This window comes from Apodemus sylvaticus, chromosome 11 (assembly GCF_947179515.1).
Source record: "Apodemus sylvaticus chromosome 11, mApoSyl1.1, whole genome shotgun sequence".
Lineage (NCBI taxonomy): Eukaryota > Metazoa > Chordata > Mammalia > Rodentia > Muridae > Apodemus > Apodemus sylvaticus.
The window spans coordinates 96,761,272-96,787,732 of NC_067482.1; the positions used below are offsets into that span (position 1 = coordinate 96,761,272).

At 38.8% G+C, this 26,461-nt stretch overlaps 1 protein-coding gene across 7 annotated transcripts in view; it reads left to right on the forward strand.

Moving 5' to 3' along the window:
• Positions 1-26,461, forward strand: part of Wdpcp (WD repeat containing planar cell polarity effector) — a 293,085-nt gene that overhangs the window by 126,069 nt on the left and 140,555 nt on the right. For 6 of the 7 annotated variants that reach the window (XM_052198565.1, XM_052198564.1, XM_052198562.1 and 3 more), the window contains 3 exons: positions 1,242-1,375; positions 4,576-4,767; positions 24,655-25,264. In XM_052198565.1, the coding sequence (XP_052054525.1) occupies positions 1,242-1,375; positions 4,576-4,767; positions 24,655-25,264 (936 nt within the window). The remainder of the gene's footprint in view (positions 1-1,241; positions 1,376-4,575; positions 4,768-24,654; positions 25,265-26,461) is intronic. The other variant, XM_052198567.1, reaches the window with a different exon arrangement.

Consider the following 26,461-nt stretch of genomic DNA (forward strand, 5'->3'; position numbering starts at 1 on the left):
GGAGCCCTTCTTTCCACTGTGCGCACCACTAAGCACTTCTGAGTACAGTCAGGCATAACCGCACAGCTTTAAGAAAGAAGTCTGCAGGACAGCTATCACTAGCAGCAGTGCTGATAGTAACAAGCTGGGGGAAGACTGTGGGCATGTTATTTCCTCCACTGTGTAGGAGTGTGATGCCAAGGGAAGTCTGTGAGAGAGTTCTGGATTCAAAGCTCATCATGGAGCCCTTCACTGACTTTGCACATAGCAGTGACTGTGATGGGCTCTCCTGTCTATGTTATTCTGGTAGGTTGACCAGGGAATGCTCAACGCCCTTCTGTCTGAGGTGTCTTTCTTTGTGTGTTTCTTTTATGTGTACCCAAACAATGCACTCTCATGGGACATGGGAGCATTGCAGTTCTTGGCAGCTCTCCAACTCCTCCACTGTTGGGCACTGCGTGTGCATCCAGAGGTGGAGTGGAAAAAATACACAAGATATTAAGTAATTTCTTTTTCATTTTTCCTTTGTTCCCCTAGGAAAAATTCATATAACAATGGCTCTTATATAACCCATGATATTATCTACCTACTTAAATTCTTTAGTAATCAAACTGCAGAAGTATTTTTGTTGATATTTGTCATTAAATATTAATTTATATAATATGCACATTTGGGTGTAGTGTATTTTATTTCATCCAGTTTGTAAGTCTTCAAAAGAAGGGTAACAGATGAAAAATTTTAAATAAAAAAATTAATTTGGTAGAGAACACTGATTAATATCAATCGAGTTTATTCTCAAACAGCTTCTATGAATGTAGAAACAGTACATAAACACAAATAAAAGTTTCTTTCTATCTTTTTCATGTTCTTTTTCTTTTTATTGAGACAGGTTCATATTATGTATCCCTAGCTAGTCTCAACCTTTGCCTGACTCTGCCTTCCATTTGGTGGGATTAAATATGTGCCCATTCTGTCTTATGTGTTTTGAACTCTGGTTCTCAAATATTTCCTTTAGTGGTGTCCTCAAGCATTCGTTTATATGGAAATAGTCACTGAAAAAGAGGGGGGTACCTAATCTTCATTGCCATGTTGATGGCTATTGTTTATTTCTAATATCTTTATTATCATTCAAATACACTTGGGGAATGTTAGTAACTTCTACTAATACCTATTTTCTGACAGCATCTTTTAATAATTCAGTGAAAGTGTATTAACTTGTTATAACTTTGTTCTAACTTGGAATCATTAAATCTTTGTTTTAGCTCTCCTTACAGACAGTTTCATCATCTTATCATTTCTGGCACAAAACAAACTATGTTTTATTCAGTTTACAAAGAAGATGGATTCTCTTGATGGAAACAAGAGGCTGGAAAAGCTTTCAGCCTTGGATTATAAGGTAGAGATTTCAATGTGTACAGTCACATTACTTCCCATTGAGGTGCTCTAGAGGACTGCATACGTTCATGTCACTGTTTTTATTCTTGAGCATTTGTGGGTTTGGGGAAGCCCGAGCATGCCTTTATACCATGCCTGTGGTGAAGGCCTAACAAATGGCATATTTAAGCTCACGGAGGTCAAAGTTGGCTTGTTTGCCAATGTTCCAATATACTGCACTTCTCATTCCCCTAAGTATCCAGATAGCTGCTCTGGATTTCATGATGAGAAGGAAAGAAGGGTCTTTCAAAGACTAATAGAGAATATGATAAGTAATGTTAAGACCCTCGCATCCCACTCCCAACTATGACTGGAGGAAATGCAAAAAGACATTTCTGTGAGGTGTGTCAGTCTTTCTCCTCTGCTAACTCCAGGTAATTTGTTCCCTGTATCATGGACTTCACATCTGCTAGGGCAGGATTTTTATTTTAAGTGATGTGCTTTTTCCACATAATATTTTGACTGCTAGTAAGGCACCCGCTCTGCAAGGGTGAGCATCTAATGCATTTTTCCAGGCTGTTTCAGTTCAAGGCATCTTTTCAGCACTGACCTGTGTTTGCAGGACTGATCAGCCTCTGTGACGTGGATTTGAGACAGTTCACTCTTCAGTGGGAATAGAGCTGATATACAGCTTTCTTAAAAACCAGCACGTGGATGCCATCCGCAGGTGTCCACGCGAAGGCAAAGGGAGCCCTGTAATTGGTCTGTGTGCTTGGATGCTGACTTTGTTACCTAGCTTTCTGTTCTTTGGAACTGTTATTCATTGTGATTGGGCTGATAGAGGCATAGGCTGATAGGTTTAATTTGTTTAATAAAAGTGTCAGTTCCTATAAGAAATAGTTTTAACAGGGAAAAAGTTACCTGAAATACCTTTTTCATTGTATCAATAAAATACAATCTGGTTTATATGCCAGATTTGTGGAGCTTCTATAAAATTTACATGATAATAATTTTCTCTAGCTGGCAATTTATGATACTCATGCGTATATTTAGTCAAAAAAATTTACGATTCCTTTTAACATTCTTATAGGACTGTTTTCCCCAAATAGGTAGCTTAGGTTGATTGAAAATTTTTTTCTTAATATTGATCTTTAAAATGTAGCAATATTCATTAGCTGAAGCCATTTAAGGTATTATTTATCTTTTTATTTAAAATTCCATAGGATAGTTCCTTTTTCAGAGGTTGTGATGAGTAGCGAGCTGGTGGTGTCTTCTTGACTGAAGGGTGGTGGTGATATGAGCCCAGGAAAACTGCGTGGGCATCAGCTTGTATAAAAAATATAAAGAACGGGCTAGTCTTTGGGCCTATATTGCTTAAAACGGGAATTAATACATGATTTCTGCCTTTGGGCTTGAGAAATTATTGACACTGTGCATCATTATTACACAGCAGAGTATGGCCATTTCCTTGAGGAATCACCATGAATTTTATTTCTTGCTTCAGTGTATGAAACTTATGATAATTAATGAACACCAAATAACAACTGATCTGCATTATACAAATACTAAATATGCCAATCATCCATTTTTAACTTGACTTTATCATCTAGAAAATTGTGACATGCCTTAATGGCAAGATGGACACCAAATATAATGTGCTCTTATCTTTAAGTATTTAATTAACAATTATAGCTTTTTTCCTCAAAAAAAGAAGAAAATTAAAATAATCACACTGAAAGCCTAACTATAAGTATTTAAACTTAAAAACATACAGTGTATCTATGTTTTATCATTGCCCATTTGTATTTTAAAGCAAGGATATCTATCGAGTATTTATAACTCTGATTTTTCTTTCCATATATACCATAATTTAATTATTTTACATTGAAATAATTTTGACAAGAAGAATTTTAGGGTAAATATCCTGAAAGTGTTGACCTTTAACAAGCAAGCTTTTCTGTCCACATTTTAAAAATCTAATTCAGCTTAACAGATGAGGAACAGTGCAAGGAGTTAAATGTTTACTATGAGAGAACAACACTGGTAATTACTTTGATTTTAGTTCTTTTTGATGTGTATTCAGAGGATGAAGAGGTCAATAATATTATGGCCATGCAAATAGAAAAGAGTTTCTTTTGACCATGTTGGAAAAAAAATAGCAGAGGATTATTAAAGCATTAACCTTGATTTTAATGGCCTTGGTTGAGTGGTGAGATCACAATTTGGATGAGCCTGATTATTTACTAAATACAATACATAAATGCAACGGGTTCTTAACACCCATTGCACTCTGGCATTATCGCATTACTGCCATCCTTTGTTGCCTTGCAGACAGGAATATGAAAGCAATCTGTCATGTAGTGAGACCGGCTCCAGAAGCATTTCCCTGATAAGAAGACCCCCTGCCCTTTGCTAGTGTCTGGTCCAGTAGGCTTAGCCATGCGCTTAATCCCCAGAAAGTGGTTCGATTATTGCTGACCAGCAATGGCAAGATAGTTTTTTTTTTCCTTCCAAGCTATCAACCTTCCATTAATTCCTTAAGCAGAAATACGGTGCAATCTATATTTCCTTGGCATGTGTCACCCAGATGGTGCCGTGCTTATGTTTTCAAATAACCATGTTCCAAAATAACATAGTTTGAATAATAAATTCGACAAATCCTTCCTAAGAAAGAGAAGTGTAATTCTCAGAAGCTGCATAAACTTTCATGCATGGCGCCATAGCTTATCCCTTTATGCAGAATATGTGTGTATATGTCTCATATTCTCTTAAGAGATATTTGTCTTGAGTTGCTTTTCCTGTTGTTGTTGTCAGTCATTGTTAACATCTTATGTCTTAAATAGTAGTCCGACAGTCTTGGTCAGCAGTACTGAACATGTCATTTAATACAGCTGGTCCTAAACCCTGTGTGTAGGTCGATGCTATCAAGTAACCATGACTGTACATTTCAGTATTGACTGGAATTGCTACATCTAGTTCCACCCTACCTCACATTTCTCTTTTTCCTTTCCTCTGCTAAAAATTGGGAGAATTTGAACATATGTCTTTTTTATATATGTGTCAAAAGAATTTGGTAAAACCTGACACCCTCGTAAGCACATGTTGAAGATGCATATTTACTTGAGTGTATTACATTTACAGATGCTTTTTCTTTTGAAATAAATGATTTTGCATCCTTTAAAAGAAACATTTCCATATGATTTGTTTGTCTTTAACCATTAGATTTCCTATTATGACATACCTGGCCCAGCTAACAGGACAGTAGATCGTCACTTAGCTGTCAACTCCACTCAGGATCTGGTTGTTTGCTGGTGGCCACTGGTCGTTGATGATGTTTGGCCTTGGACTCCAGTTTCTTCTGAGAAGGACAGAGCCAATATGCTGCTGCTGGGTTTTGCTCAAGGAGGACTCGAGGTAAATCTAAAACAAATGTATATATTTTAATGAAGGGAAAATAAAAAAGAATTACTGGTTTTTCTATTCTGAAATATATGTGAATTCATTTTAAACCTATATTTTATATTTTCAAACATTCAGAAAGGAAATTGAATATAAAATGAGGTCTTAAATGTATTCTAGCTCAAGCATAAGCAGACAGTTCTATGGCTGGAATAATGCAGTGATTGAGAACATAGGCTTGTAGGTTCAAGTGCTGGCCCTGGCGCTGCCTCGCTCTCCACTTGAGAGAGTTTCTAACTTACTCAAATTATAGTTCATTTGTAGAGTTAAATTGATGGGAAAAGTCTATGCATTATAGCAACACTTACAGACCACAAACTTCGACTGACACTCTTGGTCAGAGATTTCATGCCTGGAAAAACCCACAACAACCATGAGTCAGATGCCTATTGTGTGAAGCCATACTACCAGGAGGCAAGAAGCTGCAGGGCAGGGCAGGGTGGCTGCAGCCTTGCCTCTTATCCAGGGTCTTACCTCCCATGGGAGCCCTGGAAGGACCTTGTCCAAGGCCATGTCAGTGTTCTCGCACTGTCTGTCCCTCACAGTGCTGTGGTCTTTTGAATATCACATAGATGAACCTCTCTCTCTCTCTCTCTCTCTCTCTCTCTCTCTCTCTCTCTCTCTCTCTCTCTCCCTCCTTCCCTCTCTCTCTCTCTGTGTGTGTGTGTGTGTGTGTTCATTTTGTACCCATGTAGACACAAACTCCTGGAGTTTTTTTAATAATTAAAAAGAGTTCTCTCCCTTTAAAAATTTAGTTTTAGTTGGGTGAAGCAACTCTATTCCAATATTTTCCTTAAACCTTTCGGACTTTAAGAAGTATTTCTCAAAATAAGTGTTCTAGGATAAAATGAGTAGGTCTGTGCTTTCTCTTTTTCACACTTACATAAACTTTCAGTCTTTGAGTTTCATTTATTTTGGAGATAGGTTGTTTTGTTTGTTTGTTTGTTTGTTTGTTTTTTAAATGTAGCCTACTGATAGTAAGAAGATAGCAACAAGCTCCTGATCCTCCTACCTTGGCTTCTTGAGTGTTGAGTTTGAAGGCATGTGTTACCATGTCCAGCTTTAGGCTGCCTTTTAATATTGGAGGGCCCTGGTACGTCTCTGATATGATACATGTCTTCTTTGAGAACTGGGCCTTTCCCAGTTCTTCTGCAGTTAGCTTTCCCAGTTCTGTGTTCTGTGTTTCTGTGTTCTGGCTTTGGGTAGGTAACTTAGTTTAACTGGCTTTAGTTTTCTTATTTTCAAGATAGTAAATTTGAACCAGGTAAGTTCACCCCAGTTGCTGATGACCCTAATGTGCACGGGTAAGGGTACTAAAACACAGATCTGTTCTGGCCAGTTTATTCAGTTCTTTAGTATATGTTGAACTCAAACTCAGCTTGATCCAAACTGGTCTTGACGAGCCTTTCCTGTACTGCTTTCTTATATAAACCAATGCTCTGGTCGAATTATTTTACTCACTGACTTAGTTTTCCCATTTCTGATTACTGTGGTGTTTCTGCCTGAAGTAGCCAGCAGCTTTAGGCAAGATCTTGCTTAAGCACAGTGTTTCATCCCAGATGGTAGGAATAAGAAACTGTCTGGCCTGCAAGGATCTTAGGCTTTTCCTAAGAAGAGACAAATGTGAAAATAAGTAAGGAGAGTGTCAGTTTCCTATAGGTAGAATGTGTGTAAGCTATAGTAGGAGCCATAGGGAGTCACTGATTCTACTTACAGATAGTAAGATTAAAGTATCCACTTTATAAAAGCACCTGCTATATTGGCTTTTAGAAATTTGCATATTATTTGTGAATATCACTTTTGGTGCTACTGGGAATCATCTAGTCCAGAGCCTCCTTCATGTGGGGTGAAAACATCCTACCAGGGAGCCATGCCCTACCCCCACACACGATTTTAAGCCACTTACTGCTTAATATACTCTCTTTCACTTCCAGTATTTCATTATATGCAATTTATTTTCCTGGCAAGGGCTTTTGTTTTAGGATTTGATCCTTTAAATTTGTCTATCAAAATTCATCTGTTCCAAAAAAATTTTTTTAATTTTTTCCAGAAACTCTTGTGAATTTCACTATGCAAAAGCTAAGTGTTTTAAAGGGGAAAATAATTGTTTTCCTTCATATGAAGACATAATCCTTAACTGGAACATTTTTAGCATGTCATGAACTAAAGCCACCAGTGGCTAAAGTCGTAGTAGTCAGGATTGTTCCTTCAGGGTCCTTCCACTGGCAGCAACAGACTTTAACTGTAACTATAACCAGAATAATAAGACGGTATGCTTTTAGGCCCTAAAGTTATAACCCAAAAAGAGAAATGAATCTTCATAGAGAATAAATTAAATAACTTTTGACTCTGTTAAACTATAGATTCTTTAAAATGTATTATTCCCATAGACTTCATCAAAACAGATAATAAGCTTTTATTTTGACAGTGACAGAATCTTAGAACAGTAGTCATATCCTGGTAATACATTACTGTCGCCCGCAGAGCTTTTGAGACTGGGCCACCAGAAGACTTCCATCAGGCTCTGGTCGGGAGGGGGCATCAGTAATCTGTTTCGGGTTCCCTAGGTGATCTCGTGTACATCCAAGTTGAGACCCACTGCTTTACAGCAAACTTAAAAAAAATGAAAGTGGAAGCCATCTTTTTGCATAACAGACCATGGAAAGGATAAAGCCCACATACTGCAGCCAATGAGAGTTGTAATAGAGAGTCTAAGTAGAAAATTGGCTTACCAAGCTGTTGAAAAATAAGAAAACAAAGGAAGCAGAAATCAACTCTCTGTGACCAAATTATCTGTCTTCTGAGGGAAAACATTTTAAAATGTATTTTATGGATATTAGGAAATGCCTGGTCCAATTTCACACCACAGAGTTCTAAACAAATATTATTTATCTTAATTAGAAGCACAGAGCAAAGGGAATTATGTCATCTAAGAAAATGATTCTTTTGAAAAAATATATGATAAGTAATGTAGATAAGGGAATTTATATCAGCAATTTCATTAAGAGCTCGTTTTCCCGCCTTGGAGATGGTTCAATTACAGTCCAGCCCAAGGTCCTCAGTTTGACTTACAAGGCCAAGTAAAACGCCAGGTGTAATCCTCACACTGGGGGCACAGCATCCCCAAGGCTCTCTGAGCAGCCAGCCTAACCCAAACTGTCAGACTCCAGGCCTTCATTAGAGACCTTGTCTCAAAAAGGCGAAGTGGACGTCCCCAGGAGAAACACCCAGCACATCTAACACCTCCCCGGCCACACCCACACGTGCACACCTGCACACATCCATGAGCCTGCACATACATGGACAAACATGGTTTAGCAGTTTATGTATGCTTTAGCATGTGGTATATGGAGACATCTTCACTCACATTTACTTTTACTTCATTTACTTTGTTGTGAGAAGTTCTTACTGTTTTCTTACTGTTCACTTTGACAGCTCATTCTTCCCCCTTGTGTTTATGCAGCTGTTGTAGCTTTTGTAATGTGCAAATTGGCACTTCCTTTACGTGTGGTACTTGCTCACCAAGGTAACCACAGATACACACACAGAACTATGCAATCTAGGACTTCTTAGATCTAGATAAATAAAACCTCACAACCATATTTTTCTTCTTATACGATGTTTTGTGGTTTGTGTTTGTTATTTGTTGGGTTAAAACTACTTCTGTAGTCCAGGTTAGTCCCAAGCTCCCAGTTGTCTCGCCTCTGCCTTCCTTCACCGTGCTAGGATTCAGGCAGCTCTGCTGTATCCACTGTCTCCTGTAAATGAAGCATTGATTTAGGCTCCTCTCTTAAAGAGCAGTAACTGATGGGAAAGGTTTTATGTGTCCAACTGTTAGTATAGTACAGTTTGGCAAGGCATCCAGAAACTATGACAGATGCTTTCAGTGGAAAGGGACAACAGGGTGCACCTGTGTTAGCTTTTAGCTAGGTATATTCTGTTTTATGGAATGTGAGCTTTATATGTTTTTTTAATACTGGCTTAATATATATTTATTACAAAATATAATGCATATAAAGCAAACCACAAAACTAATGCATAGCTTAGTGGGCTATTACAAGCAAAACACCCTTGGAATCGGCAGCCTGTGAAGCACCTCCCTGTCCTGCATCAATCTTAACTGCAACTCTCTTCCCCAAGGTAGTGGTTGCCATCGGCTTCAGTCACTTTCTTATTTACTTACAAAGCCTGTACCGCCTGTGTGTACATTCCCAGAAGCCTTATATCCATTTAGAGCACTCCGGGGTTTATCTTAATCTACAAGTTCCCACTGGTCTGTTTCTTTCCTTACAAGGTTCCTGCTGCAACGCTGGTGTCCGGGAACTAGGTCTTGTTTGTATGCATGGCACCCTTTAGCAGGTTTCTCTGTCTTCACACAGTTCTTCAAGTTTATAGCTCTGGTGGAAATCTCTGGAGTAGTTGTTCTTTTAGCATCAGGCATGTCATTTCAGGTTCATTTGCTTTCTTAGCTGTTTCTGTTTTTTTGATATTAGCTATTGATGTTCAGTTCCAAGGTTCATGAAATCATTTATAAATGATAATTTTAAAATTAGATAATTTCATTTTTATTTATTATTTGGACTCTTTTGAAATAACGACTCTTTCAGTCATATATAATAAGCTGAATAAATGTCTATTTTCTTACAATTTGTTGAGATAATAAATGATCTATAATGAAGGTGTTTGGTTTTTAATTTTTAGAATAGCATTATTCATAGATTCTAATATTCTATTTTATGTTCATAAATTATAACTGTATCATTTAGAAGATTAGGTTACCCCATTTTTTCCTAGCAAAAGCATCTTCAAATTTCTTTCTCTTGTTATGATCTCAACAATCTTGGTAGCTTCCCTGCTGTTTGCTGTATGGGTGGGTCACACCCATCACATAGATTTCCTGTCCTAGGCTGGAAGCAGCCATTTTTCCAAGACACTACTTTTTTTTTTTTAAGTAGAATGATATTTTTGAGTCTAATTCATGATATGAGGGACATTAGCTTGTTGTTTCTGAATTGGTCATTGTCTAAATTTCTTTAGTAGCAGTATTTGTATTTGTATACATAGTCACAATATGTCCATATTGATAGTACTTGCTCAATACTACAGAGTTCTTAAGAGTAATTCTTCTAGATTACTTCTTTTTTTTTGAAGTAAAAATTTTTTATTGAAAATTTTCTTTTCTGTAAAATGAGCAAGAAAATGGCAAGTACATGATTTATAACCAAATTCTTAAGAAAATCTGAGAAACAAGAAGTTACAGATATCATTCAATTGAGTAACTGGATCTCAGTGACTTACTCTGCGGCTCATGACATGCACCCACTGAGATTTAAATGCCCATGGGAGTGAATTATGTAACACATCAACTGAGATATGGTGGAAGTGTCTGTTCAGCATTTAGCATATGCGGCAGATGTCAGTAACAACGTTGCTTTGTGAATTAGAGATACAGCAGTCAATTTTGATAAGTCTCTACCATGTGTTATTTATATTTTATTCCATTTTGTCTCGTGAGTCACATAGGTTTTAGGGCATCGATAGGTGTCAGGGGATATTATATTGATCCCCTTTTTAATTCTTTTTAACGTTTTTTTTTTACCTTTTTATCTTTTTTATATTAGATATATTCTTTATTTACATTTCAAATGATTTCCTCTTTCCTGGTCCCCCACCCTACCCCGAAAGCCCCATAAACCACCTCCACTCCCCTGTTCCCCAATCAACGCCTCCAGCTTCCCTGTCCTGGTATTCCCATACACTGCTGCATCAAGCCTTTCTAGGACCAGGGACCTCTCCTCCCTTTGATGTCCAACAAAGGTCATCCTCTGCTGCCTATGCATCTGGAGCCATCAGTAACACCATGTGTATTATCTGGTTGATGTTTTTGTCCCTGGGAGATCTGGGTTTACTGGGTGGCTCATATCATTATTCCTCCTATGGTGCTGCAAACCCCTTCAGCTCCTTGGGTCCTTTCTCTAGCTCCCCCATTGGGGACCCTGTGTTCAGTTCAATGGCTGGCTGAGAGTGTCCCCCTCTGTATTTGTCATGCGCTAGCAGAGCCTCCCAGGTGACAGCTATATCCAGCTCCAGTCAGCAAGCACTTGTGGGCATCGATAATAGTGTCTGGGTTTTGTAACTGTATATGGGATGGATCAGTAGGTGGGGTAGTCTCTGGATGGTCTTTCCCTCCATCTCTGCTCCACACTTTGTCTCTGTATCTCCTCCTATGGGTATTTTGTTCCCCCTTCTAAGAAGGACCAGAGTATCCATACTTTGTTCATCCTTCTTCTTGGTCATCACTTGATATGTGAATTGTGTCTTGGATATTCCAAGCTTCTGGGCTAATATCCACTTATCAGTGAGTGCATACCATGTGTGTTCATTGAGTTTCCTCACTCAGGATGATATTCTCCAGTTCCATCCATTTGTTGAAGAATTTCATGAATTCATTGGTTTTAATAGCTGAATAGCATTCCATTGTGTAAATGTACCACATTTTCTGTATCCATTCCTCCACTGAGGACAGACATCTGGGTTCTCTCCAGCTTCTGGCTATTATAAATAGGGCTGCAATGAACATAGTAGAGTATGTGTCCTTATTACATGCTGGAGAATCCTCCCGGTATACTCCCAGGAGTGGTATAACAGGGTTCTCTGGTAGTATTATGCCCAGTTTTCTGAGGAACCGCCAAACTAATTTCCAGAGTGGTTGTACAGCTTGCAATCCCACAAGCAGTAGAGGAGTATTCCTCTTTCTCCACATCTTCATCAGCACCTGCTGTCTCCTAAGTTTTTTGATCTTAGCCATTCTGACTGGTGTGAGGTGAAATCTCAGGGTTTTGATTTGCATTTCCCTGATGACTAAGGATGTTGAACATTTCTTTAGATGCTTCTCAGCCATTCGATATTCCTCAGGTGAAAATTCTTTGCTTGGCTCTATACCCCATTTTTAAAAGGGTTATTTGGCTCTCTGGAGTCTAACTTCTTTCTGAGTTCTTTGTGTGTATACACACACACACACATATGTATGTACATACATACATACATATAATATATATATATACACATACATACATACATATAATATATATATATACACATACATACATATAATATATATACATATATATATTAGATATTAGCCCTCTGTTGGATGTAGGGTTGGTAAAGATCTTTTCCCCATTTGTTGGTTGCTGTTTGTCCTATTGACAGTGTCCTTTGCCTTACAGAAACTTTGTAATTTTATGAGGTCCCATTTGTCAATTCTTGATCTTAGAGCATAAGCTATTGGTGTTCTGTTCAGGAAATCTTCACCTGTGCCCAAATGCTCAAGGCTCTTCCTCAGTTTCTTTTCTATAAGTTTCAGTGTGTCTGGTTTTATGTGGAGGTTCTTGATCCACTTGGACTTGAGCTTAGTACAAAGAGATAAGAATGTATTGATTTGCATTCTTCTGCATGCTAGCCGCCTGTTGAACCAGCACCATTTGTTGAAAAGATTATCTTTTTTCCACTGGATGGTTTTAGCTCCTTTGTCAAAGATGAAGTGACCATAGGTATGTGGTTCATTTCTGGGTCTTCAGTCCTATTCCATTGATCCACCTGCCTGTCACTGTACCAATACCATGCAGTTTTTAACACTATTGCTCTGTAGTACTGTTTGAGGTCCGGGATACTGACTCCCCCAGAAGTTCTTTTACTGTTGAGAATAGTTTTCTCTATCCTGGGTTTTTTGTTATTCCACATGAATTTGAGAATTGCTCTTTCTAACTGTATAAAGAACTGAGTTGGTATTTTGATGGGGATTGCACTGAATCTGTATATTGCTTTTGGCAAGATGGCCATTTTCACTATATTAATCCTGCCAATCCATGAGCATGGAAGATTTTTTTCATTTTCTGAGTTCCTCTTCAATTTCCTCTTTCAGAGACCCGAAGTTCTTGTCATACAGATCTTTCACTTGTTTGGTTAGAGTCACACCAAAATACATCATATTGTTTATGGCTATTGTGAAAGGTGTTATTTCTCTAATTTCTTTCTTAGCCTGCTTATCCTTTGAGTATAGGAAGGCTACTGATTTTCTTGAGTTGATTTTATAACCAGTCACTTTGCTGAAATTGTTAATCAGCTGTAGAGTTCTCTGGTGGAGTTCTTAGGTTCGCTTAAGTATACTATCATATCATCTGCAAATAGTGATAATTTGACTTCTTCCTTTCCAATTTGTATCCCTTTGATGTCCTTTTGTTGTCTAATTGCTCTAGCTAGAACTTCAAGTACTGTATTGAATAAATATGGAAAGAGAGGGCAGCCTTGTGTAGTCCCTGATTTGATTGGGATTGTTTCAAGTTTCTCTCCATTTAGTTTGATGTTGGCTACTGGTTTGCTAAATATTAAGATTTTACTATGTTTAGGTATGGGCCTTCAATTCCTGTTCTTTCCCAGACTTTTAACATAAAAGGATGCTGAATTTTGTCAAATGTTTTTTCAGCATCTAATGAAATGACCATGTGTTTTTTTCTTTGAGTTTGTTTATGTATTGGATTACATTGATGGATTTCCATATATTGAATCATCTCTGCATCCCTGGGATGAAGCCTACTTGATTGTGGTGAATAGTCATTTTTATGTGTTCTTGGAATCGGTTGGCAAGAATTTTATTGAGTATTTTTGCATTGATATTCATAAGGGAAATTTTTCTGAAGTTCTCTTTCTTTGTTGGTTCTTGGTGTTGTTTTGGTATCAGCAAAGGCTTCATAGAACAAGTTGGGTAGTGTTCCTTCCATTTCTATTTTGCAGAATAGTTTGAAGAGTTTTGGTGTTAGGTTTTCATTAAAGGTCTGATAGAATTCTGCAGCAAAACCATCTGGTCCTGTGCTTTTTTTGGTTGGGAGACTTTCAATGACTCTATTTCTTTAGGGGTAATGGGACTGTTTAGTTGGTCTATCTGATACTGATTTAATTTTGGTATTGGTGTCTGTCTAGGAAATTGTCCATTTCATCCAGATTTTCCAGTTGTGTTGAGTATAGGCTTTTGTAGTAGGATCTGATGATTTTTTGAATTTCCTCAGTTTCTGTTGTTATAGCTCCCTTTTCATTTCTGATTTTGTTAATTTGGATACTGTCTCTGTGCCCTCAGGTTAGTCTGGCTAAGAGTTTATCTATCTTGTTGATTTTCTCAAAGAACCAGCTCCTGCTTTTGTTGATTCCTTTTATAGTTCTTTCTCTTTCTACTTGGTTGATTTCAGCCCTGAGTTTGATGATTTCCTGTCTTCTACTCCTCTTGGGCATATTATCTTCTTTCTGTTCTATTTCAGGTGTGCTGTCAAGCTGCTAGTGTATGCTCTCTCCATTTTCTTTTTGGAGGCACCCAGAGCTATGAGTTTTACTCTTAGCACTGCTTACATTGTGTCCCTTAAATTTGGGTATGTTGAACCTTCATTGTCATTAAATTCTAAAAAGTCTTTGATTTCTTTCCTTACAAGGTATCATTGAGTAGAACATTGTTCAGCTTCCATGTGTATGTGGGGTTTTTTTTGTTGTTTTTGTCACTATTTAAGACCAACCTTACTCCATAGTGATCTGATAAGAGGTATGGGATTAATTCGATCTTCTTATGTCTGTTGAGTTCTGTTTTGTGACCAATTATATAGTCAGTTTTAGAAAAGGTACCATGAGGTGCTGTCTTATTCAGGATTTCTATTCCTGCACAATCATAATGACCAAGAATCAAGTTGTGGAGGAAAAGGTTTATTCATCTTATACCTTCCTCATAGCTGTTCATCACCAAAGGAAGTCAGGACCAGAACTCAAGCAGGTCAGGAAGCAGGAGCTGATGCAGAGGACATGGAGGGATGTTTCTTACTGGACTGCTTCCCCTGGCTTGCTGAGCCTGCTCTCTTATAGAACCCAAGAATACCAGACCAGAGATGGCACCACCCACAAGGGGCCCTTCCCATTTGATCACTAAGTGGGAAAATGCCCCACAGCTGGATCTCATGGATGCACTTCCCCAACTGGAGCTCCTTTCTCAGTGATAACTCCAACCTGTGTCAAGTTGATGCACAAAACTAGCCAGTACAGGTGCTGAGCAGAAAGCATATCTTTTTGATTTATGATGAAATATTCTTTAGATATCTATTAAATCCATTTGGTCCAAAACTTCTGTTTGTTTCACTGTGTCTCTGTTTAGCTTGTGTTTCCCTGATTTGTCCATTGATGAGAGTGGGGTGTTGAAGCCATCCACAGTTATTGTGTGGGTGTGATGTGTGCTTTAAGCTTTAGTAAAGTTTCTTTTACGAATGAGGGTTACCTTGTATTTGGACCATAGATTTCAGAATTGAGAGTTCTTCTTGGTAGATTTTTCCTTTGATGAGTATAAAGTGACTTTGGTTGAAAGTCTATTTTATTGGATATTAGAATGGATCCTCCAGCTTGTTTCCTGGGACCATTTGCTTGGAAAATTGTTTTCCAACCTTTTTCTCTGAGGTACTGTTTGTCTTTGACACTGAGATACATTTCCTGAATGCAGCGAAATGTTGGGTCCTGTTTACATATCCAGTCTGTTAGTCTATGTCTTTTTATTGGGGAATTGAGTCCATTGATGTTAAGAGATACTAAGGAATAGTGATTGTTGCTTTCTGTTATTTTTGATGTAATTTTTATGTCTGCTTGGTTATCTTTTGGGTTTGCTGAAAGAAGATTAATTTCTTGCATTTTCTAGTATGTAGTTTCCTTCTTTTTGTTGGTGTTTTCCATTCATCATCCTTTGAAGGGCTGGAGTTGTGGAAAGATATTGTCTAAATTTGTTTGTCATGAAATACCTTGGTTTCTCCATCTATAGTAACTGGGAGATTTGCTGAATATAGTAGTCTGGGTTGGCATATGTGTTTCCTTAGGGTCTGCATGACATCAGCCAAGGCTTTTCTGGCTTTTATAGTCTCAGGTGAGAAGTCCAGTGTAATTCTGATATGTCTACCTTTATATGGTACTTGACCGTTTTCCCTTACTGCTTTTAATATTCTTTCTTTGTTTAGTGCATTTGGCATTTCAATTATTATGTGATGGGAGGAATTTCTTTTCTGGTTAAATCTATTTGGAGTTCTGTATGCTTCTTGTATGTTCATGGACATCTCTTTCTTTAGGTTAGGGAAGTTTTGTTTTGTTTTGTTTTTTATAATTTTGTTGAAGACATTTACTGGCCCTTTAAGTTGGAAATCTTCACTCTCTTCTATATCTATAATCCTTAGGTTTGGTCTTCTCATTTTGTCCTAAATTTCCTGGATGTTTTGGGTCAGGAGCTTTTTGCATTTTGCATTTTATTTGACTGTTGAGCCATTGCTTTCTATGGTATCTTCTGCATCTGAGATTCTCTGTCTCTTGTATCCTGTTGTTGATGCTTGGATCCATGACTCCTGACTTCTTTCCTAAGTTTTCTATGTCTAGAGTTGTTTTCCTTTGTGATTTCTTTATTGTTTCTACCTCCATTTTTAGATCCTGGATGGTTTTGTTCAATTCCTTTACCCATTTTGTTGTGTTTTCCTGTAATTCTTTAAGGGCTTCTCCCTGTTTACCTGTGTTCTCCTGTATGTCTTTAAGGGAGTTATTTATGTCCTTCTTGAAGCCCTCTATCAGCATCATGAACTGTGATTTTGAATCCAAATCTTGCTTTTTGTTGTGTTGTGGTATCCAGGACTTGCTGTTGTGGGTGAATTGGGTTCAGATGGTGCCATGTTGCCTTGATTTATGTTAGTAATGTTCCTGTGTTTGCATTTTGTGACACAGATTTGGTTATCTCTGGTGTTAGTTGGTCCTGCTGTTTCTGGCTGGTGCTTGTCCCTCCTGTATGCCTACAAGCCTGTCTTAGCACCCCTAGGTGACTGGGTCTCCGCTGGCACAGAGTGCTGTTTCACTGCCCAGCTCCTGGGTGCAGGTAGTGCCCTGGTGTATGGAATCCAAAGTGATCTTACACTCGGGTGTTCCCTGCATTTCTGGCTATAATAGCCCTCTCAGTTGCAGGAGTGAAGATGGTCCTACATTACTTCTATATTTCTTATTTTTTTTGTACCAAAACTCACAGTTTCCAGGAATACAGGAAAAGAGTTAGATCACATAATTTCTTACCTTTTATATTCTACCTCATACACGCCTTGTCAGGATAATTATGCTAATATCAACAGTTGAATTTTAATAGTTAAGGGCATTTTGTTCATTTCTCTCATTGTAAATAGTCTAAATTATTATGATATATTTATTGCATATAATTATTTCTTTTTAAAATCTTAATCTACTGTTCATAGATATTTTTGCTATCTAAAAGAATTGTCTGTAGTATATGGAGATTTAAAAAAATGAAAAATTAGGGTACCACTGCTTTCAAAATTAGGGATATATGATATGACTACTTTCAAAAGCAGTTTTTTAGATTAGAAGACTCTCTTAATACAAACATGTAAGGTTATAGCTTACCCCAACGAAGAAGTATGTATGCAAGAATGTCCATGTTTCCCAGTGACATGTTTATCTTCCTAAGTGTTTTAATGCTATTAGCATTCATAATTCATCTATGTACAAATGTCAGAACTAGAAAGTGTTAACAAATGTTAACATTTAATTGCTTAAATGTTTAAGCAATTAAAACCAATGCTACTGTTTCTTTCAAGAGATATTTTTTTACTTTTGTTTTTTATGTATGGTGTGTATATGTGTGTGTGCCTGTGTGCGCCTGTGTGTGTGCTTGCGCCTTTGTGTATGTGTGTGCACCTATTTGTGCCTGTGTGTGTGTATGTGCACATGCCTGTGTGTATGTGTGTATGTGTGCCTGTGTGTGTGCCTGTCTGTGCATTCATGCCTGTGTATATGTGCACTCGTGCCTGTGTATGTGTGTGTGTGTGTGTGTATGTGTGTGTGTGCACACGCACGTGCGTGTGCCTGTATGTGTGTATGCACGTGCGGGCTTGTGTGTATGTGTATGTGCCTGTGTGTGTCTGTCTGCCTATGTGTGTGTGTACGCGTGCCTGTGTGTATGTGTGTGTGTACACACACGAGCTTGTGTGTATGTGTGTGTGCTCACGCCTCTGTGTGTGTATGTGCCTCTGTGTGTGTGTGTGTGTGCAGGCTTGTGTGTGTGTGTGTATGTGTGTGTGTGTGCAGGCTTGTGTGTATGTGCCACAGTATGACTATGGAGTTCAGAGGAAAACTTGTGGGGGTCAGGTCTTCCTTTCACCAAGTGGCTTCAGAGGATGAAACTTGGGTCATCAGGCTTGTTGGAAAGCACCTTTACCCACTGAGCTGTGTTGCTGGTCCGAGGCTCACGTTTTTAGATGCTGTATTTGATTTGATATGTGGAGCAATAGGGAACTCTCATTTGCTTCTTCTTGTAGAAGTTAATAGACTGTGATACAGAACAACATGGCAATAACTAAGAGTTAGTCCTTTAAGTGAGTCCTTTATACACAGGAAACCAGTCCATTTGTGTATGGAACCACACACAGTGTGTATAATAGCATCATTTTCAGTAGTAAGAAAGAATGAGTAGCAAGTATCTGTTGCTCTTTCAAGTTTAGCAATAAGGAAGCACAGGAGAAATAGTGATAGAATTCAACATATATTAAACATACTATATATGAAAGCAAATATGATATTTTTAAATGTATAGTTGATGAATTAAATGTTTAAACAAGTAGATGTTTTTCATCATGCTCAAGGTATCTTATCATGCACCTCAGTATTATTGCCAATAGCTAATATGAGAAAGAGACATGTTTCTCCCTAAGCCTGTGTCTGGTTTTGGTCAGTTTGAAGTAAACTTAGACATATCTTAGAAGAATCTTATCTGAGAAAAAGCTTCCATAGATTAACCTGCAAGCAAGTCTGTAGGGCATCTTCTTAGTCAGTGACTGATATGGGAGGGTCCAGCTATTGTGGGTAATATGGACCTGGGGTATATGAGGAAGCAGGCTGCGCAGGCCAGGAGGCAGTGCTCCTTCATAGCCCCTGCCTCAGTGTCTGACTTCAGGAATCTGCCTTGGTTTTCTGTCCTGGCTCAAAATTTCCTATGGAAATTTTTTTGTGTTCCCTCCAAAGAGAGAGAGAGAGAGAGAGAGAGAGAGAGAGAGAGAGAGAGAGAGAGAGAGAGAGAGAGAGACACAGAGAGAGACAGAGAGAGACAGAGAGACAGAGACAGAGACATAGAGACACTATGAAAGAGATGAATACAGAACCTTTAGCTGGTTTATATACCCAGGGCTGCCTGTAATTTCAACTAGTCTAGTGACTGAGGCAGGGGAACCACCAGCTCAATACATGCTGAACAACCAAATGAGACCCTAGGTAATAATTTAAATAACGGGCTGTAAACACAACTCAGTGGTAGAGTGCTTGCTAAACAAATGGGATACCCTGTGTTCTCTCCCTGTTACAACACACACACACACACACACACACACACACACACATCAGCTTAAATCAGGCAAATAAAAACATATTTTAGGGTAGAACGCTATATAGAAGTCTAAACTATATTTGTGTGACTTTCTTCAATTTGAGAAGGATAAATTGAGCAAAATGAAATTATAGTATGAGATAGTTTAATAACATTCACGCAAACTTATAAAACAGAATGATTCAGTGTTCTATATGGCTATTCTAGACTGATGAATAATAATGTACGTAAGGATAATTACCAAATTCATAACAATGTTGCCTCTGGGGTGGGAGAGAAGGAAATGGGGCCTGGCAGGCTTCACTTATATGTGATATTTTATTTTTAAAATTGAGGCAAAAAGATAGTATTTCCTAAAGCTGTTTTTCACATATTTTTCTCTCCACTTTTATGTGTGTGTTGAATGTTTCATAAAAAGAAGTAAAAATAAAATGTACTTTTTATCTTCTGTTCCTAAAAATTCTGCAAAGTGATGGAGAGAATGTAGATTTCAGAATAAATCCTAGTGATAAGCTAAGAACTTCTGGCTGCTGCATAATCTTTTAAGTAACCTGTTTACCTACTGGTGAAGGCTTCAGTGCCAGCAGAGGCCTCTCTTTAAATAATTTTCCTGATTTGCATATTGGGTGACTTTTAAAAGATTCATGAGAGATACCCTCTCTAGCTGAACATGAAACTTACAGATTTGAGCCAGACTCTAATTCACTATGATTTCTTTTCTGCTTTTTGTTCTTTCTGAGTTTGAAGCTATCGTTTTTGAATGGTCATCAGTCATACTGAATGATATGGCTTTCTTTTTCTGTACTGTTCCTGGGTTAATTTTATCTAATTATTTTTAGATTTGTGTGTGTGCATGTCTGTGTGTCTGTGTGTATGTGTGTGTCTGTGTGTGTGTGGAGTGCCTTCAGAATTCCCCAGGAACTTGCTTCGTAGTTGAGGAATGACCTTCAACTCCTGACCTCGCTGCTTCTCCCTACAAAACCTGGGATTAGATGTGCGTGCCACCATTCCCTGACAAAGTTAGCTTCCATTAAAGAATGAAAATGAAGGTTCACCATAATGAACCTTTAGCTGGTCTGACTGAAAGCAGACTGATTTAACTTGGCTAAAACAAGTTTCTTTAGAAAATTTTAGAAAATCACCTGATTATTTCTTCTGCTATTTCTTAGCCTGAATTTTTGCACTTTTAACATTTTCTACTATACAGTTTTAATGTATGCACATGCACACAAATACTGGGCCCCTCTTGGAACATCTCCCCTACTTGGCTGTCTCTGATGTCATACACCCTTCATTGGCAATGACCATTTAAAATAAACCAAATAAAATTACCCCCTCAAAAGGAAAATTACATTTTTTTCTCCTGTTTTCTTCATGTTCCATCCTTGTTGAGTTTTTGTCTTCATGTGAAGGCAGAGAACATTACCTTGGATTTTCAGACTTTCTTCTGGCTTACCAAATTTTGAGTCTTTTCTTTTTTATCCCTCAGTAATTTTATCTTGTTTAAAATGTATTCAGTGACTTATTGAGCCATTGTCATAAACCAAGTGCAGTGATAAGTCTCTGTAGACAAAAAATAGACAAAATGCACTGAATTATCAGCTTCCAATCCATGTCTTCTCTTTATGTAAACATTCTTCCACGTGTACATAAGTGTCAATTATAAGTTCTAAGTAAGAAGTGCAAATCTTATTCAGTGATCAGTGCCTTTCATTCTTTGTGTTGTCTGCAGACTTTGCTAAAGGAACCGGGCTTGTTTTTGGGACTGACAGTAAAAGCGACCATTGAGGTGCTTCTGTGCCTTGCATATTATTTGTTATTTTTAATTCTACAGCAATCCTACAACATATGTGAATACAACCTTTTCAGAAGAAAAACTAGAGCTGTAGGAGGTGAGCTTGCCCGGGACCTTAGGCCTCAAGCTGGCCCAAGTGCTGCTTCTCCTCGGTGCTGACCTTGGAGGGGCAACTGGGTTCAATCAGGATCAAATGCTACAGCCAAGTAGATAAAATACTTTTAACATCCATGTATTTTGGATATTCATGTTAACAGATCATTCTGAGAGCTATAAACACAGCTTCATCTGTTCTTTACAGATATAATTCTGTCAAAAGAGCCCAAAGTCCTATAGTAGCAGATAGCAGTGGACGGGCAGTATTAGCTTCATTTGTGTAATTTTTGTTTTGAGGGGGCAGTTTTATTTGTTTTATTTTAAAGATAATTTACCATTTACATTTCCATAACACTATTTTCAGAACAATTTAACTGACCTAAGAATTAAGCATCCTTAAGGACGTTTTCCAAACTTCTGTAGTCATCCTATGCACACTGGCCCTTAGAATGCAGGGCTGGCAGAGCCACTCCGCACATGCGCCCCTCTTCACCTCTTTCTTCTTCTCTTTCTGGGGACTCCTCCCCCATATGTAAGGTTCTTCCAGGAGTGATTTCCAAAGCCTTCCACATGGTCACCCCCCCTCCCATGTTGTCTTGGGACCAACTTCCTGCATGACTTTTCTTATTGCTGTGACAGAATGCTGGGCAGAACATCATTTTAGAGCATTTAGCCTACTCTAGAGGGCTTGGTGTGGTAGTTAGGTAGCCCTGTCTATGGGACCAGTAGTGTGAGGCAGCTGTCAACATATGGCAGGCAGGTAATAGAAAAACCAGGCAGAATCTTCACCCCTAGCAACTTCTTTCTGCTACATAGGCCCCTCCCCCAAAAGTATCTACCACCTACAAAACAGTTCCACAAGGAAAAGCAGGAGCCTGGGGGGGGGGGTTGTTTTTTAAATGCTGTGTTTCTAGGCCTAGCACATAGCTTATATTAAAATATTTACTAAACAAAAAAGAACATGGAAGCAGGAAGGCTACTAGGGAAGGAAGGAATGTGGTGTGACCTAGTGCAGTATTTTGTGTTCTGGACTTGGGAGAAAATGTTAATCATTAGTCAATATGTTGCCATTAAAAGATTTGAACAGGAAAGTGAAAGTAAAACCATGAGTTTAAAGATTGAATTAGGGGGCTGGAGAAATGGCTCACTGGGTAAGAGCACTCGCTGTTCATGCAGGGGACCTGGGTTCACTTCCCAGCACCCACGAGGCAGCTCACAACGGTCTGTAATTCCAGTTCCAGGGCATCCATGGCAGCAGACATGCCTGTGGTGCACACATCTGTGCATGCAGGGGAAACCCATACTCATAAGTACTGATGTGTTAGGGTAATTCTTGAAACACCCAGAGCTGGGGAAGAGCTCAGTTGGGAACTAAGATCAGATCTCTAGCAGCACCCACATTAAAGCTTGCAGTTGTAATCCCCTGCTAGGGAAGCAGAGAAGGAGGATTCCTGGGTTTTCTGGCCAGCTACTCTAGGTGAATTTGGAGAGTTCCAGGTTCAGAGACACTGTTTCCAAAACTAAATTGGTGAGCGACTGAGGAGCATACCCAGAATCCACCACAGGCTTTTGTGTGTAAGACAGGTGCCCTAACTTAGGTCATTCCTCTCCCTGCTCAGCATTTCATAACATTGACACATATACCATTCAGAAATAGTTTAACTCACAAGACACTGTTCAAATAGCCGGGCGGTGGTGGCGTACACCTGTAATCCCAGCACTCTGGGAGGCAGAGGCAGATGGATTTCTGAGTTTGAGGCCAGCCTGGTCTACAGAGTGAGTTCCAGGACAGCCAGGGCTACACAGAGAGACCCTGTCTCTAACACAAAACAGAAAACAAAACAAGAAACTGTTAAAATAATTAAATGAGTCGCAGAAATAATCCCTTTAGATGCAGAGACCCACACTTTATGGGTCTAGGGCAGAGCTAGGGGAACCCCGAGGAAGAGGAAGGTTTGTTGAAACCAGAGGTATTGAAGTCACCAGGAGAATATAGCTCACAGACTCAACTAAGCAGTGCTCATAGGGGCTCACTGAGGCGACCGTCATAGAGCCTGCATGGGCCTGCAGTAGGACTTCTGCATGTACATCACGGTTGTGTAGCTTGGTGCTCTTGTGGGACTCCTAACGGCAATGGGTGTCTCTGACTGTTTCATCTGCTCTCGGGACCTTCTCCCTTCCACTGGGCTGCCTCATCCAGCCCTGACATGGGGGCGTGGGCCTAGTCTTGTTGTATCTTGTTATGCCATGTTCAATGGCTATCCCTGAGAGGCCTGCTCTTTTCTGAAGGAAGTGGAGGAGGCGTGGATCTGGGAGAGAAGGAGGGAGGCGAGGGACTGGGAGGAATGGAGGGAGAGAAAACTGCAGTGCAGATGTGATATATGAGAGAAATATGAATAAATAAGTAACTTTAGTACAGTTTCACATATAGGAAAATGACTTCAGTAGTATTGTATTGCCAACCCAGAGACAGATATAGTCACATATAGTCTGCTTTTGCATGGGTGCGTGTCAGCTAGAGTAAATGAATAAATACCAACAGCGAGTGAGAGTCATCAAGTCAGCAGTGCTCAGAAAAGCTGAGCTTTGTCCCCAGGCTGAACCGGAAATGGTGGGGCATCCAGCTTCCCCATCTGCTCCCCATCCTACTGCAGCCTGAGACCATGAACAAGAGTGGCTCACCTTCCCACAGTTCTCAAGGGAAGCGAGCGAGCAGCCTCTCACTCCACTTTGTAAGCCTACTTCTCAGTGATCAGAAATGTTACTCAGTGTTTCTCCATCATTTTGTGGTTTACTTTTCGAGCAAAGTATTTAATACCACTCCCGACTACCCACCATTTACATAGGAATAAGCAAGTAGCCTGTTTTCTTTTGTCTCCTGCATAGGGTGTTTTGGTGAGCAAATCAAACATTTTTTTTTCTTTTCTACACTAATGATGCTTTTAAATTGTTTTTATAAGCTTTAAAATATAGCATTTGTTAATTTTTAGTTTCTTATCTCATTTTAAAGCTAACATATTACATCATTTCTATTGACTGTTTACACAGCAAACTGTCATACTTTGTTTTTATGACAGCAAAAATAACATTGTACGATTTAATACAGCGCTAATGCTTTGTACCTTTGTCTACGCAGGCAATGATTTATTATTAATAATTTCACAATTGGTAAGGGAAGTTGGTGGAAAAGAGATTATTACTTAATCCTTTAAGGTTTTTCTAACTTCTAAACATATTCTGCTAGTCTTATTATTTTAATAAAATTTCACTTTACTAGTTTTTATATATCACTAGACATACACAACTTGAAGTGATTTTCAGACTAAGCATTAAATTTAAAATCGTATAGTTCAATTCCTACAGCTATTCTGAAATCTGTATGTGCTCTGTGTACTGTTATATCTAAGGTGCAGTTTCAGGTCTTAAGTAGATTCTGAATTAAAAATACTGCCCTGTGCTTGACAGCTGGGCAAAGCCAAGGTCTGTCCTAATGTACTTGGCACAATTCTCACAGGTTCTGAGTTCTGTTCGCACACAGTGGAGTCCTCTGGATGTTCACTTTGGCACCAAGCAACCGTATCAGGTGTTCACAGTGGAGTGCTCCATCAGTGTAGACAAGGAGCCCATGGCTGACAGCTGTATTTATGAATCTGTCCGGAACAAACTTCACTGCGTGTCCATTACCAGAATACCACTAAGATCGAAGGCCATCAGCTGCTGCAAGAACTCTACAGAAGACAAACTGATCATGGGCTGTGAGGACTCTTCGGTAATTCTCTATGAAACTCACCGTGGAGTGACTCTCCTGGCCCAGGCTGAACTGAGGCCCTCATTGATAAGCTGCCACCCCAGTGGTGCCATTGTGCTGGTGGGCAGCAACCAGGGGGAGCTGCAAGTTCTTGACATTGCTCTGTCACCTATCAAAATCCAGCTCTTGGCAGAAGATTGCTTACCGAAGGAGACTCTGCAATTCAATAAGTTCTTTGATGTTTCAAGCAGTCTTGTTCAGATGCAGTGGATAGCTCCTCCTGTTGTTTTCCAGAAGTCTAAAAGAGGAGAAATCTGTGATCTCCTCTTCCTCCGGTTCAACAGAGGACCTTTGGGTGTACTGCTATTTAAACTTGGTAAGTCAAGTAGCCTGGTGGGTACCTTGTTTATGTTATGACACAACTAAGGCATCAAACTATTCTTCAAGTATAGGTTTTCTGCTTGTAATCCCATAGGAATGCCTGCCTTTCAGTGATTGCCTAAAGGTTCCTTGAAAACACTTGGGGCCAGTTTCTAGCTAGCACAGAATTAAATAGTGAAGACTTTTGAGATTGTGCTAATTGTCCATAAAGTATGAGTTTTTAGAGCTGGAGCAATGGCTCAGGGGTTAAGAATGTTTTTTGCTCCTTCAGAGGACCTGGGTTCAGTTCCAGTACCAACATGGTGCCTCACAACTACCTGTAAGTCCAGTTTCAGGGAATCTAATGCCCTCTTCTGGATTTTCTAAGCATTGCACACTGTGGTGTACATAAACTCATATAGACAAACATGTAGTATTTTTAAAATCTGAACATTTACTTCTAATGTTTTCTGAAATAAATTGTCTAAAATATTCCATAAGAAACAGGTAGATCAGAATTTTAAAGCTGAATTCTGTGTTCATCATGAAAGCCTGTGTTATAGAATCTACACAGAAATTTTCTATAAAATTTATTTTATTTTATTTTTTAAAGATTTATTTATGTTATTTATATGAGTACACTGTAGCTGTCTTAAGATACACCAGTAAAAGTCATTGGACCCCACTACAGATGGTTGTGAGCCACCATGTGGTTGCTGGGGATTGAACTCAGGATCTCTGGAAGAACAGTCAGTGCTCTTAACTGCTGAGCCATCTCTCCAGCCCCTAAAAATTGTTTTAGATTATCCATGCCTGTTGCTCTCCAGTGTGAAATTGGGTAGAACAAATGCTTAAAAAGAAATAAGTCAGATATTACTTAAAATTTACTAAAGACCTTTGTGTAACCTTTTGGTCCTGTTTTTTGATTATTTGTTTGTTTGTTTTCCTTTTAGATAGAAGTATCTAAAGAGCTTTCTTGATGTTTATAAATTATAAAGCAATAAAGCTCATTTCCGATAGGGATTCTTACAGTGAAATATTCTGATGATCATCAGCCTTTCGTAGCTCTGGACTGCCAGGTCTATACTGAAAGAACAGGAACTACTGCAGGGGGATTGTGTACTTCAACACTCTTAGAGGGATTTAGGTTGATAACAACACTTTTTTTAAAATTAAAACACAATATGTACCTGAAAAGATAGATAAATACATT